Source organism: Lathamus discolor, chromosome 2 (genome assembly GCF_037157495.1).
Source record: "Lathamus discolor isolate bLatDis1 chromosome 2, bLatDis1.hap1, whole genome shotgun sequence".
In the NCBI taxonomy this organism is placed as follows: Eukaryota; Metazoa; Chordata; class Aves; order Psittaciformes; family Psittacidae; genus Lathamus; species Lathamus discolor.
In genome coordinates, this window is record NC_088885.1 from 22,734,270 (window position 1) to 22,752,205 (window position 17,936).

General features: G+C 38.8%; 1 protein-coding gene across 1 annotated transcript in view; it reads right to left on the minus strand.

The window, feature by feature from the left end:
* Window positions 1–17,936, minus strand: part of NEK10 (NIMA related kinase 10) — a 95,946-nt gene that overhangs the window by 38,889 nt on the left and 39,121 nt on the right. The window contains exons 23-25 of the mRNA XM_065669211.1: window positions 5,765–5,894; window positions 5,116–5,186; window positions 2,168–2,381 (exon numbers count right to left, since the gene is read on the minus strand). Coding sequence (XP_065525283.1) covers window positions 2,168–2,381; window positions 5,116–5,186; window positions 5,765–5,894 — 415 coding nt within the window. The remainder of the gene's footprint in view (window positions 1–2,167; window positions 2,382–5,115; window positions 5,187–5,764; window positions 5,895–17,936) is intronic.

The window sequence follows — 17,936 nt, forward strand, 5'->3', positions numbered from 1 at the left end:
ACTGAGGACTCCAGGCACAGTCTCACCACAGCAGTGTAGAGGGGGGCAAGGATCACTTCCCTTAACTTGCTGGCTGCGCTTCTCTGCATGCAGCCCAAGATAAACCTGACCTTCTGGGCTGCAAGCCCACGTTGCCAGCTCATGTCCAATCTTTCATCCACCAATATCCCCAAGTCTTTCTCTTCAGAGCTGCTCTCAATCCCTTCATCCCCCAGCCTGTATTGTTGAACCTTATGAGATTCACATGGGCTCACTCCTCGAGCCTGTCCAAGTGCCCCTGGATGGCCCTCGGGTGTGCCAATAGCACCACTCAGCTTCATGTCATCTGCAAACTTGCTGACAGCACACTCAGTCCCACACTAGCACTCTAACTTCAATGTAAAACTGTTAGCTCTGTTATACCTTACAAGTGCACGGATAGGGCACTCTTCCCTTAAAGACAGAATAACTGCATTGAAATCCCAAATCAAGCAGCTTTCCATCCGCAGTTGTTTTTTGGTTCTTTTTTTCAAATTTCATCACAGCAAGAGAATTACTATATCAATATGTGAAAAAATAATGTCATACAACAATCCTCCAAATGTGTAGGGTAAAAGAACTCAAAAACCCATGGAAAATAATTGCTTATACTCTTTTAAGTTATAAACTGTAGGATATGTCAAGTTGGAAGGGACTCATAAGGATCATCAAGTCCAGCTCTCCGCTCCTTGCCCCTTGCAGGACTATCTAAAACTGCTATTTTTATATTTATATATATATAGAAATATAGAAATTAGAATTAGAATATAGAAACTATTTTTATATTTAGATATAAAAATATCTAAAAGAGCATGCTCCAGATGCTCCTTGAACTGCGACAGGCTTGGTGACAAAACCACTTCCCTGGGGAGCCTGTTCCACTGACCCTCTCAGTGAAGAGCCTTTTCCTAATGTCCCATCTGAACTTTCCCTGGTTCAGCTCCATTTCATTCCTTCATGTCCTATTGCAAGTCACTGGAGAGAGGAGATCAGCACCTTCCCCTGTATAGGAAGGTGTAGACTCTGATAAGGTCACCCCTCAGCCTTGTCTTCTCCAACCTGAACAACCCAAGTGACCTCTGCCACTCCTCATAAGTCTTGCCCTCGAGACCCTGTTCTGCTTTTTTCTTTCATCTCAGTACCTCTTGCATTTCAAATGATAATGGCTTGTTAAGGTTTCCCTGGAAGATTTTAGCATAGCTTTAATTGGAAAAAATGGCATAATACAAATACTGATCTTGAGCTGAAAGGTCAAAAAACTACTGAAAAAAAAAACATTAACATTTTCTACAAGTCTTATTCTTGTCCAGGAACGTGAAGACAAAGAACACATTAAAAAAAAAACAAATCCACAAGTTTTGAATCAGGTGTTACTGAAAACCTTTTTCCTACACAAAGGTCCTTCAGCGCAAACTTCTGAGCCCTGATGAAAGGAATTCAAGAGAGATACAATAGCTGAACAGACAACAGCAGCTGTGCAAATCTGCTTCACAATTACCATAACAATAATTTCCACAGTGAGCTTTTACTACTCAAAAACATTGCTCATTTATTTTTTTAATTCATTATGTAAAATGCTGATGTCCTTCATGAAGAGTGCTTAAAACACAGCCTGAAGAAAACAGAAGAATTTTAAGTATCTATCTCTGCAGAACTGTATCAGACAGTAAGAAAGCATTGAGCAAAAAACTTACAGCATCACTGTTCTTTATTTAGCAGTCTGTAATTAAAAATTTTATTTGTGCAAGATCTATTTTCCTAGGGGTCATTGTTTGTGAATCATACACAAGATTATCCATTTGTTCCACCTCGGCCAAGTGCATCTTCTCCTATTCAGAATCCATTCACAAGTGTGCAGTAATAATTAAATGTTATGAGATACTATCAAAACTGCAAATACCCCCATAACAATGCCATTTTCCAACATGGAATTATATTGGTTTTCAAGATACAGTTATTTTTGCTTCATAAGCATGTCCACAAAAAATGAATGATGCCTTGTCAAAATAAATCAAAGAGCCTGCATGGAAAAATATTCTAAAAGGATGAGTCTTTTAATTTTGATCTATTTTCTGGTTTGTTGTACCTTATTTTCTCAGATATGGTAAACAATGATAAGAAAAAAATAAACCCTAGTATGTGTACTTACTTGTGCTAAAATGGAAAGCTGATGGTGAAAGGTTACTGCATTTCGATTAGCCTCCATGAAGTACCTCTGAGTTCGTCTCCTCTCCCGATCCAGTTTCTTCTCTAACATCAGGTGAGAGGTGGATAAAACATCCAGGTACTTCATCATCACATCGGACAGCAGTGAGCTAACTTCCACTATGTCTGGACGTGCCTCTGCATCCGGAGTCAAGCATCTATGGATGAAAGAACATTCTTTAAAGAAAGCTAATTACTTTTTCCTAAAAACCTGCTTACTACCACTGCATTCCTCCACTGGTATTTACCAAACCATACTGGCTAGCACTCTGCTCAAGCCAGCAAGGGACAGTTCAACACTGTGCAGCCTTGGTGTTGATACACCACGGAGTACAGCATCTGGCATCAGCTGGGACAATTATCACCAACCCAGACAGAACTGCTGAGGGGCTGCTGCTGTGCACTCACAGGCACACGAGGGTGTGGGTGGTGCCTCTTCCCAGGCTGGGGGGAAGAGGCCTCCTTTGTGGGGACTGTGCTCTGATCAAGGCACCGTACCACTGGACAAAGCAGCTGAGAAGGAGATGAGTGTGCTGTCAGGAAGATTTATGGGAGAATTCATTACTACAGAGTGCTGTGGTCAAGAATGAAGGGCAGAAGGACTGAGCTGGAGCTCTTCTTGATTCTTCCAGGCAGGGGCAAAGGCTCAAGTCAGGGTGGATGCAACTTGCAGCCAGAGACTGGCTGATTAGAGTCAAGATCTTCTGGGTAAGGACAAGAGGACCAGAGAAACATTGTGGTGACATTGTAGTAGATTGTTTGGATGATGTAGAATCATCCAAAGAAGACGAAGTCAATGAATCCTTTGCTGGACAGGCAGAGAAAACTTCATGCAGGCACTTATATTCATTGGGGCCTATTAACTACCCTGATATAAAATGGCTGAGTGCAGTAACCAGGACACTTCTGGAATCTGTCAATGACAATTTCTTGGTGCAGCAGATTCAGAAGCTAGCTAGCAAAGGCACTCTGGCAGACTTGGTGCTCACAAGCAAGGAAGAACCAGGCAGGACAGCCTCAGCTACAGCAGCCATCAAACTGGTTTGAACTGGAGTTCAAAATCCTGGGATAAGTGAGAAAAACAGATTGTATGGCTATGCTGCAGGACTTCAGGAGAGCAGAATTCAGCCTGTTCATGGATCTTCATTGTAGAACGTCACTGAAGACTGCTTTGGAAAGTAAAGTGAAAGCTTGGGAGAGCTAATCTTCCAGGATATCTCAAAGCACCAGAACAGCCCAATCCTGTGTGTAGGAAACAGGGACGATCTACACAGGAAAAATAAGCAGATATTACCTGAGACGTGGAGTTAAGAAAGCCAAAGCTCAGTTGCAATTGAAACTAGCAATGAATGTGGAAGGCAGAAGAAAAGCCTTCTGTAATTACACTGACAAGAAAAGAAAGGCTAAGGAAAATGGGGACCCACGATGCAAGCTAGTGAAAAAGGACATGAAAAAGACTGGGACACTCGATCCTTTATTTGCTTCCATTTCTAATAGAAAACTTTGGCCTTAAGTGTTCCCAGATCTCTGAGCCTACTTAATCACAGAGTCCATGAGCACAAAGCATTACCACGCAATGGAAAATATAGTGAGAAAGCATTTAAGCCAGTTGAACATACAGAAGCCCATGGGATCACATGAGATGAGCATGAGGGAACTGATGCAACTGGTCAATGCCACTACCTATCATGTCTGAAAGATTCAGAGGAAGGCTCCTGTAGACTGGAAAAAGTTTAATATCACATGCATATCCAAGAAGAGCAAGAAGGATTACCCAGGCAGATCCTAGCCAGTCAGCTTCACCTCAGTCCCTGGGAAATAATAGAGCAAATTCCCCTGGAAGTAATTTCCAAGCACCCAAAGAACAAGAAGGCGGCTCAGAAGAGTCGGGATGGATTTCCCAAACAGCAGTCCTGCCTGACTAGCCTGATAAATTCTAACTACAAGTATCTGTAAATATTTAAAATATTAAAATTCATTACAGGACCTCTTAAACACAAATGTTAGTTCTATTAGCACGTACCCTCTCTATTGTTGACCTTCATCCTCAAGACCTTTCAATAATAGAAGCCTTTTTGTACAATTAAACACAGTATAAAAACTTTACAGTCTTGTACAGTAAAGTACTTTTTAGAGATGGAATTCAATATCAGCATGAGAAAGAAAAAGCATTTTTGTGTTAAGTGGAGTTTTCCTAAAATGGAAAAATCAAGGGAGCTAAATTTCAGAAGTGCATCAATTCACTCTCTATACTTTGGCTTACACATCATATTATCACCAGGAAGATGCAATCATAGCTAAGAGAAATATGTGATGAGTAGAATAAATACAGGCTCATCTTTTCCTCCATTACTGCATTATCTTGTGCTTTCTTATCTCTGCTATCATGCTAGTAAGATTATAAAGTACTGGGAAACGTATTTCCACCAGTCAAATAAACACACAAAACTATCATTGTGGTCATACAATGATCTATAAATAATTTATTGCAACAGGCTCTTGTTGGACACAGGATTACTGCCTTGACTGTAAAGCGCACTTGAAAATGACTCAAAATACTGAGTTTTTCAGAGATTTATGTGTAGGGAATTAACTACAGCACTGGTATGGCGAAACTTCAGTACCAAGTATAAAATCTTTGCTGGCTGGATAAATATGTTGACTATACTGGCATGATTTTTCCAGCTGCATGTATGCAATAGTATCACATAGTGTATTAGCAGGGTAAAGAGATACTTCAATTTTTCTTTTAAATCAGAAGATATTTAATATTCAGAAACAAATACAGGCAGTTGCTGAAATCAGAAAACTGACACATTACCACCAGTGGAAACATACAGAACAAAACACCTTTTCGGCAGGATGTCGAATTAAAACTAGATGAGTAATTACCTCTTTATGATAAATGACACTTTTTCTGAGTACAGTCCTTCTGGTACAGGTTCATACACAGCTCCTACTATCTGCAAGATAAATAATCTACAGTTAGTTGAAGAAAAATATTCCACTGTTTATTTGAAGATCCCATAAGTATTGTTCCTTGAAACAACGCATTACATCATCAGCTCTAACTTGCAAAACGGCTTAGAACACATCTTCTAATGCAGAATGTGACTTCTAATCAGGTATCCACATTAACGTACACAATAACTGTAGAATAAAGGGCTAGAATATGTGAATAAGGGAAACATTAAAACAAACACTAATTTTATTTATGATCACATCCTAAGGTGTAATGGACAATGCCTTAGAAAATCCAATATTACAGCACATCGATAAATTTTATGTATCTAAAGCTCCTATCACCAAGTACAATGACAAAAGTATGATAGTCTAAGAGATAATAATATATTAATATTTCCAAGTAATTCTTGCAATTAGAATCGCAAAATAGCAATTCATACAATGATAAATGCTTGTGCTCATTCACACATCAGACCAGAGAGCAGTTTATGCATACGTAACTTCAAACATAAATTCTCACGGATCTAGTGAACACATGCAAAAATAACTGGTAGGATGATCTGCCAAATCTGAATACCTTAGTTGCCAAGGAGAGCATATTGGTGCTGTAAAATGGGGGGTTCAGAGTTGCCATCTGATAAAGGATGCATCCTGCAGCCCAGACATCAGCCTTCTCTCCATACAGCTCACTCTTTACAACTTCAGGGCTAAGTCAAAAGCAGTGCAGCACACAAATGTTTAATCGATTCACCTAGAAGTAGGCTTATTTAAAAACAAAAAACCAAAACCACCCTACCCAATATTTAGTCACTACAACATATTTTCAGAGCACACACAATTACATTCAAGAGGATACATTTTTTACTTTACCAAACAAATTCTTTAAGTAGAAGTAGCATTAATAGCTTTTCCACTTCTAACACAGTTGTTCCCACAAATACTAGTGGTTTATATTTTGTTTACTTGTCCTTTCATTTCATGTTCTAATGCCTTTGGACTTCATGGAATCAAATAAACTGCAGCATTCAGACCTTGCTTACAATGACGTAGTCCAATAAAATGGATTAGATCCTCATGCAATTCAGGTTTGAATAGATTCCTATAAATATAGGAATATTTATATATATATATAAATATATCAAAAAATTAGAATAAGATTCCTATAAATATCCTAGCAAAGCCACAGTTCTGGATTTCCGAAGGGCCAACTTTGGCCTCTTCAGTCAACTGCTAAGGGAAGTCTCATGGGAAAGTGTACTAGGCGGTAAAGGGGCTCAAGATAGTTGGTTAGCATTCAAGGACCGCTTCTTCCAAGCTCAGGATCGGAGCGTCCCAATGAGTAGGAAGTCAAGTAAAGGATCTAGGAGACCGGCGTGGTTAAACAAGGAGCTGCTGGGCAAACTCAAGTGGAAAAGGAGAATCTATGGATTATGGAAGGAGGGGCTGGCCGCTTGGGAGGAATATAGGACAGTTGTTAGAGGATGTAGGGAGGCAATTAGGACAGCTAAGGCCTCCTTGGAACTCAATCTTGCTAGTCGGGTTAAAGACAATAGAAAGGGCTTCTTCAAATACATAGCAAATAAAACTAAAACAAGAGGCAATATAGGCCCACTGCTGAACGAAGTGGGTACCCTGGAGACAGAGGATATAAAGAAGGCAGAGGTGCTGAATGCCTTCTTTGCCTCTGTCTTTACTCCTGCAGACTCTCCCCGAGGGCCCCGGATTTCTATAGCCCCAGAAGGAGTCAGGACAAAGGAGGAGTTTGCTTTGGTAGATGAGGATTGGGTTAGGGATCAGCTATGCAAACTGGACATCTGTAAATCGATGGGTCCGGATGGAATGCACCCACGGGTGCTGAGGGAGCTGGCGGAGGTCATTGCTAGGCCACTTTCCATCATCTTTGGTAAGTCGTGGGAAATGGGCGAGGTGCCTGAGGATTGGCGGATGGCAAAGGTCACACCAATCTATAAGAAGGGCAAGAAGGAGGACCCGGGTAATTATAGACCGGTCAGCCTTACCTCCATCCCTGGAAAGATGATGGAACAACTTATTCTTGACTCCATCACTAGGCATATCAAGGATGAGGGGGTCATTAAGAACAGCCAACATGGTTTTATGAGGGGGAAGTCATGTATGACCAACCTTATAGCCTTCTATGAGGAAGTGACTAGGTGGAGGGATGATGGTAGAGCGGTAGATGTGGTTTTTCTTGATTTCAGTAAGGCATTTGATACTGTCTCCCACAGCATCCTCATAGATAAGCTGAGGAAGTGTGGGCTTGACGATCAAGTAGTGAGGTGGATCGAGAACTGGTTGAAAGGAAGAAGGCAGAGAGTTGTGGTCAATGGCACAGAATCTAGCTGGAGGTCTGTGACTAGTGGAGTCCCTCAGGGGTCGGTGCTGGGACCGGTGCTGTTTAATATTTTCATCAATGACCTGGATGAGGGAACTGAGTGCACCCTCAGCAAGTTTGCTGATGACACAAAACTGGGAGGAGTGGCTGACACACCAGAGGACTGTGCTGCCATTCAGCGAGACCTGGACAGGCTGGAGAGTTGGGCGGGGAGAAACTGGATGAAATTTAACAAGGGCAAGTGTAGAGTCTTGCATCTGGGGAAGAACAACCCCATGTACCAGTACAGGTTGGGGGTTGACCTGCTGGAAAGTAGTGAAGGGGAAAGGGACCTGGGGGTCCTGGTGGATAGGAGGATGACCATGAGCCAGCAATGTGCTCTTGTGGCCAAGAAGGCAAATGGCATCTTAGGGTGCATTAGAAAGGGAGTGGTTAGTAGGTCAAGAGAGGTTCTCCTCCCCCTCTACTCAGCCTTGGTGAGGCCGCATCTGGAATATTGCGTCCAGTTCTGGGCCCCTCTGTTCAAGAAGGACAGGGAATTGCTTGAAGGAGTCCAGCGCAGAGCCACAAAGATGATTAAGGGAGTGGAACATCTCCCTTATGAGGAGAGGCTGAGGGAGCTGGGTCTCTTTAGCTTGCAAAAGAGGAGACTGAGGGGTGACCTCATCAATGTTTACAAATATGTGAAGGGTAGGTGTCAGGATGATGGAGCTAGGCTTTTTTCAGTGATATCCAGTGATAGGACAAGGGGCAATGGGTGTAAACTGGAGCATAGGAAGTTCCACGTTAACATCAGGAAGAACTTCTTTACTGTAAGAGTGACAGAGCACTGGAACAGGCTGCCCAGGGGGGTTGTGGAGTCTCCTACACTGGAGATATTCAAGGCCCGCCTGGACAAGTTCCTGTGTGATGTACTGTAGGTTACCCTGCTCTTGCAGGGGGGTTGGACTAGATGATCTTTTTAGGTCCCTTCCAACCCTTGGGATTCTGTGATTCTGTAATATAGAATGTTAATATAATTTTGCTAATAATATGAGTAAACAAATTTTACTCATATCATTTGCATCCTCTGAAAACTACTGCAATGCATTCCCTGTGAGGATGCCACATGGACACTCAACAGCCAGCTGAATGATGATAAAAAAATCCATTGGAAAGATCCATTTAAAATAAATGGAAGGTAGCACTAATTTCAGTTGTGACTCAGTACAAAGCAGACTCCACTGCACTGATGGTTGTAGTTTTAGTATGGTTTCACACAAAAGCATAATAGCTGCAAGTTAATTAAGTTGTTTGGACTGCTTATTCATGCTGAAAGACTTCTTGTTCTAAATGCCTATCTAATCCTTTAAAAAAAATCAAAAGGACTTGCAGTAGAGCACTACTTGATACTGTGTTTAGTCAGAAGTCTGACATTTAGAGCATTAGGATGACCCACAACTTAAATGAATACTGCCTCATGTTTAAGAAGTACTTTAAATTACTGAAGTAATATTTGTCTAAGGTGACCATGAAAGTTTTATAGAGATATGCTTTCATGGATAATTAATTCTGTAATTTAGATTTTTTAAATAGAATTAATAAATAGAATTTAAATAGAATTAAGCAGAATTTTCAAATATTATTTATTTACTTTCAAGAGATGTAGTGAAATCCCTCACCATGTTCTACAGGCTTGCCTCACCATATGCTAGATAGAAGTGTGGGAGGCGTACAGTACTTGTTGACTAGTAAAACGGTTCTGCAGTTGAGTTGCATCTTTTGGATCCACACTGTTGAGGAATGCCAAGCAGAGAAAGTACCCAGTTCTGTTCCTATTCACTGCCACCCACAAATAGGACGGTGGTGGGAGTACATACGGTTTACCTAATTCAGTTGACAACTGTGTATAAACTGTCACTGTTTGGTCAAGACCAGAAAGAATGAGTAGAACCAGTCTCCAAATTTTATTCCATAAAAACCCTATCAAATTGGTTTCAGCCACAATTAATTGAAAATTAATTCAAGGGTTAGCATTGGTATGACATTTTTTTGGTTTATTTGTAAAGTCAGGATTCTTCTTTTAATTCTTAGATGAAAAGATCTCAATTGTTTGAAATAGGACAGTGACACTAATTAAATTTTTAGCAAACAGATGTCCACATCATAAAATGCAGTGTGTCAAAATAAGATACATAAAGGGAGAAACACTCAGAGCTGATAAAGAATTTCATTTCCATTGTTCCAAGGGCTGATCGTACTGCCATGAAGCTGCAGTATATACTCTGGAGATACGTACTCTATTATATTCACAGTCTTGAATATTAAAAGAGGAAACAGATACTTATGTAATTAGTCAATTTTTGCAGCTAATATATTCAAGATAATCACTACAGTTTTCCTCTATGTTTACAAATCACTGCTCATTTCCAAATTAGATATTCAAGTGGAAAAAGCTTACTTCAGCAGCATTATGTTAACTGTAGGAGAGTCCCTTGCTAAAAACATGCCCATAGAAAAAGCAAGACTATATTTCTCTCATATAGAATCATAGAACCACAGAATAGTTAGGGTTGGAAAGGACCTTAAGATCATCTAGTTCTAACTCCCCTGCCATGGGCAGGGACACCTCACACTAAACCATCTTACCCAAGGCTTTGTCCAACCTGGCCTTGAACACCGCCAGGGATGCAGCATTCACAACCTCCCTGGGCAACCCATTCCAGTGTCTCACCACCCTTACAGTAAAGAATTTCTCCATTATATCCAATCTAAACTTCCCCCATTTAAGTTTGAACCCGTTACCCCTTGTCGTATCACTACAGTCCCTAATGAATAGTCCCTCCCCACCATCCTTATAGCCCCCCTTCAGATACTGGAAGGCTGCTATGAGGTCTCCATGCAGCTCTCTCTTCCCCAGGCTAAACAGTCCCAACTTTCTCAGCCTATCTTCATACAGGAGGTGCTCCAGTTCCCTGATCATCCTCGTGGCCCTCCTCTGGACTTGTTCCAGCAGTTCCATGTCCTTTTTATGTTGAGGACACCAGAACTGCACACAATACTCCAAGTGAGGTCTCACAAGAGCAGAGTAGATGGGCAGGATCACCTCCTTCAACCTGCTGGTCACGATGCAGCCCAGGATACGGTTGGCTTTCTGGGCTACGAGCTCACACTGCTGGCTCATGTTCATTTTCTCATCGGCCAAAATATATTTCTCTCAAATGTGTCATGGTTTAAGCACCAATTTCCTAGAGCTTCTAAAGCTTCTAAAAAAGTGTCAGTACTATCTGGCTGACTTTACATGGGACAAAATCAGTGAAGATTTCCCAAGCTGCACAGAACTTCAAGAAGCCATTCAGAGTTGTCTTGGTAGAGTGTTCACTGTTAAACCAAATGCTTCTGGAGGGTGAAAGAACAAGATAGTATATGTCAGTGTACCAGCTTCTCCTCATACCTGCAGTAATGAGGAGTATTTCCAAACAGGATATGATTTCAACTAGACTGTTATGGATTAATTATGAGTTTTTCTTCAAGACTAATTCCCAGAAGAGGCAATGGCTGTAATGAAAGAGTGAATAACTAAGCAGCATAAACCACTACAGAAGATTTCAACAATGACAGAGTTACTGCTTTTAGTCTTTATCATTCCTCCAATTAGTTATTTAAAGTTTGATGGAGATTCCTGCAGTTGGTGGTGGTTGTACAAACACTCATGCCTAGAAACCATGTGTAGATCAGGAAGCAACCCAAGCTGAAAATAGAGGCTAACAAAGTATCAAATATGCTTATCGCATTCTTCCTTCCCTGCCACTGTCGGAGACAAGACAGTAGGGAGAGATGGCAGACAAGTTTGCCAAATATTAATAAAATTTTTGTTTGGTTGGGTTTTTTGGTGGTTTTTTTTTTTTGGTCCCAAATACTATAAGAGTCCCTGCAGCTCTTCAGATTTGTCTACCAGCTCTTCTTTATCTTTGTTAAGATATCTATAAAATAATACTTGCTTCTAATAACCTTTTTAGTTGCTGGCAGAACTCATCAAAGCAATGTCAAGGAAGAGATTTACATAATCTTTGTACCTGCAACTGCCCCATTCACTATGAAAATGAGACTGCCATTCTCTGGGCCAGGATAACTAGAAATTTATACAGTAGTGTCTTGAAAACCTTCACAGACAAAGTCTACACAACCTCTCTAGGCAGCCTGTTCTAAATTTGACTGTTATAATGGTGAAAAAAAACCTGCCTTACATCAAGTTAGGATCTCTCCTGTCTCGATGAAAGTCTATTTTCTCAGAAAAGTGCCAAGACCACCAATTTCGGTTCAAAGAATGAAAAAATCAAGGGTATGCTTGCATTTGGGCACCATTTCTACGTTTCTGTGAACCAGGTGGCCCATTTTCATTTTAGAAAAACTATTGCAGGATAATTTGTGAGTGTTTGGATACCAGTATGATAATACACAGATCTACTCCATAGTCAGTTCTCTGAATCACAGAAGGAAGAGGGTGAAATAAGGGAGGGGGAAAGGGAGGATAAAATAACAGAAGATGCTCACCATTAGCATCATTCCAAAGGAGTAAAAACAGTGAAAAAGAAAAAAGAAACAGTTGCTGCTTGTCACAATTCTTCTCTTCTGGAGAGTTTGCTGTAAGCTACAGATACACATTCAATATTTCAGCTTCATAATTACTACAACAAGCAATGGAAGAAGAAACAGGAGGCACAAAACTGACAGTTTGATTAAAGAGCTTCTGTGAAAATTGCTGAAACTATTTGCATTTCTCACCTACAAGAAGAATTCAACACAAGCCTTTGGGGATATTCTGTCTGTCCTTTGAATGATGAATGTAGAACACGATTTTTCAATCAGTAGTTAAAAATTTTGCCTTCATGGTTTTCTATTTTGAAATGTATTGCCAAGTAATTCTATAATTAATTATTACATTGTCTTCTATGTTGCATAAATTTTTCTCATTACAAACTATGCTAAATATTTTTCTGAAATATTTTATATGTATATATATATATATAAATCATGTATATATGATTCCTTTTCTACAGAAAACACCTTTCAGGCATCCTAAACCTCTGCTGACACAGAGCAAAATTAATCATTCCCCATTTTTTAAAATACATGAGGGTAGGGAAGACATTTACTACATTCAGTTTACAATCTTTTGGTGCAATAAATCCTCTTGCCAGCGGATGGGAATGTAATTTTAAAATGGGTGAAGACAGCTAGAAGAGGTAAATTTCATGTGTATAATTGCTTTCTCATCAGTGAAATCTCAACATTTTCATTTTCTAGTCCAAGCATTGCCTGTCTTTGCCCAGGAAGTTCCTCTGTGTTCATATAGTTTAGTCTACAGAGAGGCAAAACCAATCTGAGGTCAGTGACAGGCTATTAATAACTGTAGGATGTGGCACACTGTATTACAATACTTTCCTTATGTTTTTATTAAAATCTTTATTAAAAGAACAAGCCTGGGTTGATGTGGAAGGACACTTCAATGCAAATAGTAGTAAAGCTGTGTAGTCTATCTCAATCTGAAATATCAATGAGCACTTAGAAACGTGTAAAAACAATATCCCAGTAATAAACCAGTGTAGCTCTCAGCTACACTGCTGTGGATCAACAGCTTAGAGAACTCCCTGACTTCCTGCTTGCTTTCAGCACATATTCAGCATCTCTCTGTCTAAAGTAGAAGCAGACATGTCACACTCCACATTCTGGAGTTTTGAAAATAAAGATACGGGCATCCAGTTAACATTCAACAACTAATTTGTATTTCAATTTACAAAGCTTTAAGCTTTTATGTGTGCTAACATTATATATTATTGCTTAGAGATGTCAAGTGTATTAACTTTGAAAACTAATTTGTGGCCTTTAGCAGTGTAACAAAAGAGTACCAGAACACCTCTCTTCATGAACACATGAAAAACTGACAGTAATTAATTTATAATTCACCCATGTCACATACTAATACAAAGCAAATGACATTTTTTAAAACGTTTACTCTGTTGGTTTTTTACTTGTATTGTTCTGTTAAATAAAAACAAGCAAAAACCTTCATCGCTAAATGATTAAATATCCAAAGCATAAGCATGTTCAGAGCACAAAGTCATCCTCTTAATCCCTAAGTGCAAAGAGTCACTCATACCTACTTCTTTTCCTCAGGACTCAGGACACACACAAAACTGTGAAGGCCAAAAAGTAGCTCGCATGTGGCAAGCAGTTCAGGCTGTATATTTGAAAACTATTGTAAGTCAAGATGTTGTTTTGGTCCTGTTTCTCCCAGTCATACATTACTGTATGCTCTGCTGTGCCAGCTCAAGTACTTCTACAGCTGCATTATGAGCCAGATCAAAGACCTGATGTATCTGAGAAACAGCCTGTTATTTTTCAGCCCAGTCAGATCTCTAATCTCGTTCATCATCATATGCTTATGAAAATGCTTCTGTTGTCTCAGGAGTGGTCTGGCTGTTTTGGGAGACTTTTCACTTTTAGGATTTTTTTCCCTTGAAAAATTTCATTGACAGGGTTTCTATCACAGCCCTAAAAACAGCTGGTACTGGCAAAAATCTGGGAGGCTTTTTCTAGGGAAGAGAGATACTAAGTACAACTGGCAAGAGGACAGCTTTATAAATATAAAACCAGCTTCCAAAGAAACACAACTTTCAGCTTTACTCTTAGTTCATAATGCTCAAGAAACCTTTTCCTTTACCTTTTCTAAGTGAGAAAAACTTAGTTGCATTTTTCAAAATCAAGCTGCGCTGAGAAAATAAATAAAAAGTTTCAGCATATATCTTTTTGGTTCTTTTTTCTAAGCATAAAAATTACATTAAAAACTGCTGAAAAAAGCAGGAGACTTTTACCGTAAGGAATTCTGTGTTCATATTCAGAAGATGACAACCAGTAAGGTACATTCAACTACTATGTGTTCTCTCGTCTTTGAACTGTCTACATTTTCTGCAAGGGTGTACAACTCTGGCAGTTAGAAAAGATTCATGTATTTATTCTATAATGCTTCTTTTGGTTTGTTGGGTTTTTTTTTTCATTGGTTGTTTTTTTTTCTTCATTGGTTGCTTGTTGAAGGGGTATTTTTATTTGGTTTATTTGTGTTTTTTTTTTATGACAGCCTTATATTTTCACAGCTTTTACACATGTGAACCTTCAGCACCAGTGAAAATAAGTTTTTTCTGAATCTCAGAAAGCAGTAGCAAAAAGGCACCTCTGCATAACTATGGCAGCTGTGTACTTTCTGGGACACAGCTGAGCAATTTCAAGTCTTCTACTCAACTATCACTGGCAGCAGGTAAAATAAAAAAGCTGCCAGAAGTTCTCATAACATAGAGGGCTGTATATACTTGAAAGAGTGGAAGATATCAATGTGACAATATGTTCAAATATAGTTATGCCACAAACAGTGTTGCTAGTTGGATAAATGAATCTATGCTTAATTTGACAATGTAGAAATATTAAACTAAAAAAAAAAAAGCTTGAAAATAACTATTTTATGGTATCTAAACTGAATTAATATCTCTACAAGTATGAACATTCTCACTGATTTTTACATATATGTGTGTGTGCATGTCTGTGTGTATCTATTTTTATGTATGTGTGTATAAACAATTCCACAGTACCATTCACACATTTTGTGTCTCTAGAAGTTTGCAGCCAGTAGGATATTCTGTGAATACATCACTCCAGAAATACAGCAATTCAGGAGCACTTACAGTGTACAGTACTCTTGACTTATATTGGCAACAAAAATTGGGAGAACTCTCAACATAATTCAAGGGCCAAGGTTATCAATATTGGAGTATTCTTTACAGGCAAACCGCAACTGTTGGAGGATAATGGGGTTTTATGTGCATTTACTCCCAACTGATGGGTTTCTATGAACTTTAAAGTTAAGCTTCTATTTGTAATGTTTTTTCTTCTCATCAAGGATACAGTGCGTAGGCGCATTGGGAAATGTCTCATAAATATACAATCCAGTTTGAATTTGGCCTTCTTGTCTATACACTATATCTGTTGATCTGGAAAAAAACTTGCTAGGAGTCAGTGTGTAAAACTACTACATGTTTCTAGGCCTTCACTTTTTAAAAAACTTGTTCCAAGGATAATGTTAAAAGCCTTGCGAGTTCTATTAAAAAAGGTGACATTTATAGCAAGCTGCTTCTTCCTTCAGTTGTCTTATTATTACTGAAGAATGTCATGAAGTGCCACCTTTCACACTGCAATGAAAATATAATTATCTAATTAAGCTCAAAATGTGCATAGTGTTTCAACTTTTTATGCTTCTGAATTTTCAAGATTATCATACACTTCTCTGAGTAAATGATAAGGACAAACCAAAGTAACATAAATATGCACTTTAGTGTTCCAATATTACATAAAGAGCTTCTGGGAAGCTTTAACAGAAGAAAACATTAAAGTTCTAATTTACACTTTTAATCCTTCAAGCACATCCTGGAATGAAGTGTAAAACAACCAGAGGAAGTATAAGCCAGATTCTGAAACTTAAAAAATGAAACTTCCCTTCAATGTGATTTTTGATTTATATGATTAAAAGGAAGCATCACATGGTCCGCACATCTGATGTTCTTATTCTTAAGAAAATATCTAGCAGATTGTCAGGTTGTGACTTTCTACAGAAACACTGTAGATAAATTCTATCTGCAAGTTGTGGCAAAGTGCTATCCATATACATAAAAACTGAAACACTAATACTCAAAAAGCTACTCATACCTCTGACAGATGCTTCTAAGTATTGATTCCTTCAAACCAGGGATAATTTCCAGTGAATTATAACTTCAATTTCCTAGAAGATACCTAAGTCTGTAGCTGTACAAACAACTCAAGAAAATAAAAAGGTTTTTCCTTCTTACCTATGGAACAAAAAATCTGAACATTTAGAATATGGTAAAGGATTTTGCTTACTGAGCTATATGCCTTTCAAAATGAACTTTGACCAGTGCCTTTATCCAAATAACTAGGCTTATCAAATCACATGAATATTTAAAACTGAAAGGGAGACATAGAAAAATGAGTATCTATCTGCAAAAAGATGACTGCAAGCAGTAACAAATCCCATTCTACAACTCTAAAATAAAACTAAATCGTTAATAACTGATTTCCTGTAAGGTGTTAATTTCACCCAACTTCAAACTCCTATAAGTTAGATTTATGCTAAGCTAGTGCTCTAGATCCCTCTGTAGCAAATGAAGAGAGACAGGCACATCAAGCTGTTGATTCATCTCATTCTAAAATAGCTGTTTAAGAAGATGAAATTCATCACTGAACTGCCTATTTTTTCCCTTGCTTTCAGTCATCATCTTGCTGCTTAACTTGAATTAGATTCCTAGTTTTTGTATGACTACATATAAGCAAAATGCATACCAGCCACCTAGAGACTTGTTTCTCACAATAAGGTATGAATTAGATGACTTTTTAAGCATTTGATTTTGCTGGAAAATTTTACCTGAATGAGATGGTGATTTCATTGTCCTCTTTTACATAGAATTCTAAATTCCCAAATCTAAATAAAGCCTGTAAAAGCCTTCATGAAAGTCAGCAGATGAAAAACGCACACAGGGTCATAACATAATAATCTAGGCATAACTTGCTATATATTTTAATATTAAACAAAGGATCGATTGCTTGATGGCTCACTTACACATATCAGCTGAAAAAGTAAGGCTAGATGGGAAACTGAGCAAACTAAAGAGAAGGAAGGAAGAGGTTTGAAGTACCGCCTCATTCTATTCAGCTCACTCCCTAGCCGCAGTAACAGGCTCCACCGAGAAACAGGCCAGAAGCAAAATAGGACAAGTGACCTAAACTGAATTATCACATGATACTGGGATGAGAAAAATATTTCATTCCATGGTATTCTTCTCTAAGCTCCCTCTAGAATTCCTTTCAGGAATAAATTTAGGCTTTTATTAACTCCCCTTGAGACAGGAAGTAGGAAGATAATACTGTACGTGTTGATTTGTAAATAGCAATCGACTAAACCTACCAACAAATTACATTTGCAGCACACTCCTGCATCTCCCAGTTTAGGGCACCTTTATTTTTGTAAAAATAGACAGACTACTCATCTCCAGTTGATATTATACAGCTAATTCACTGATGCATTCCAGTATAATACTGTACTACCTCTTGTCATAAAATCATTGACCCTTACTTGTTCAGCTGAAATTATGGAGAGCCCAGACATTGAGCAGTAGCTCAGAAAAAGAGCTTTCTTCAGCAGAATAGGTAGCTAAAGCAGATACACACATTTCTCTGAAATCATGGGGCATTTCAATTCAACTTCCTTATGAGATTCCTGTAAGCAATAACCAGCCATAAAAAAGAAGTTGGAGGACTCTAGGTGTGGAAAATGTCAGTTGCCAATGTGAGCAAC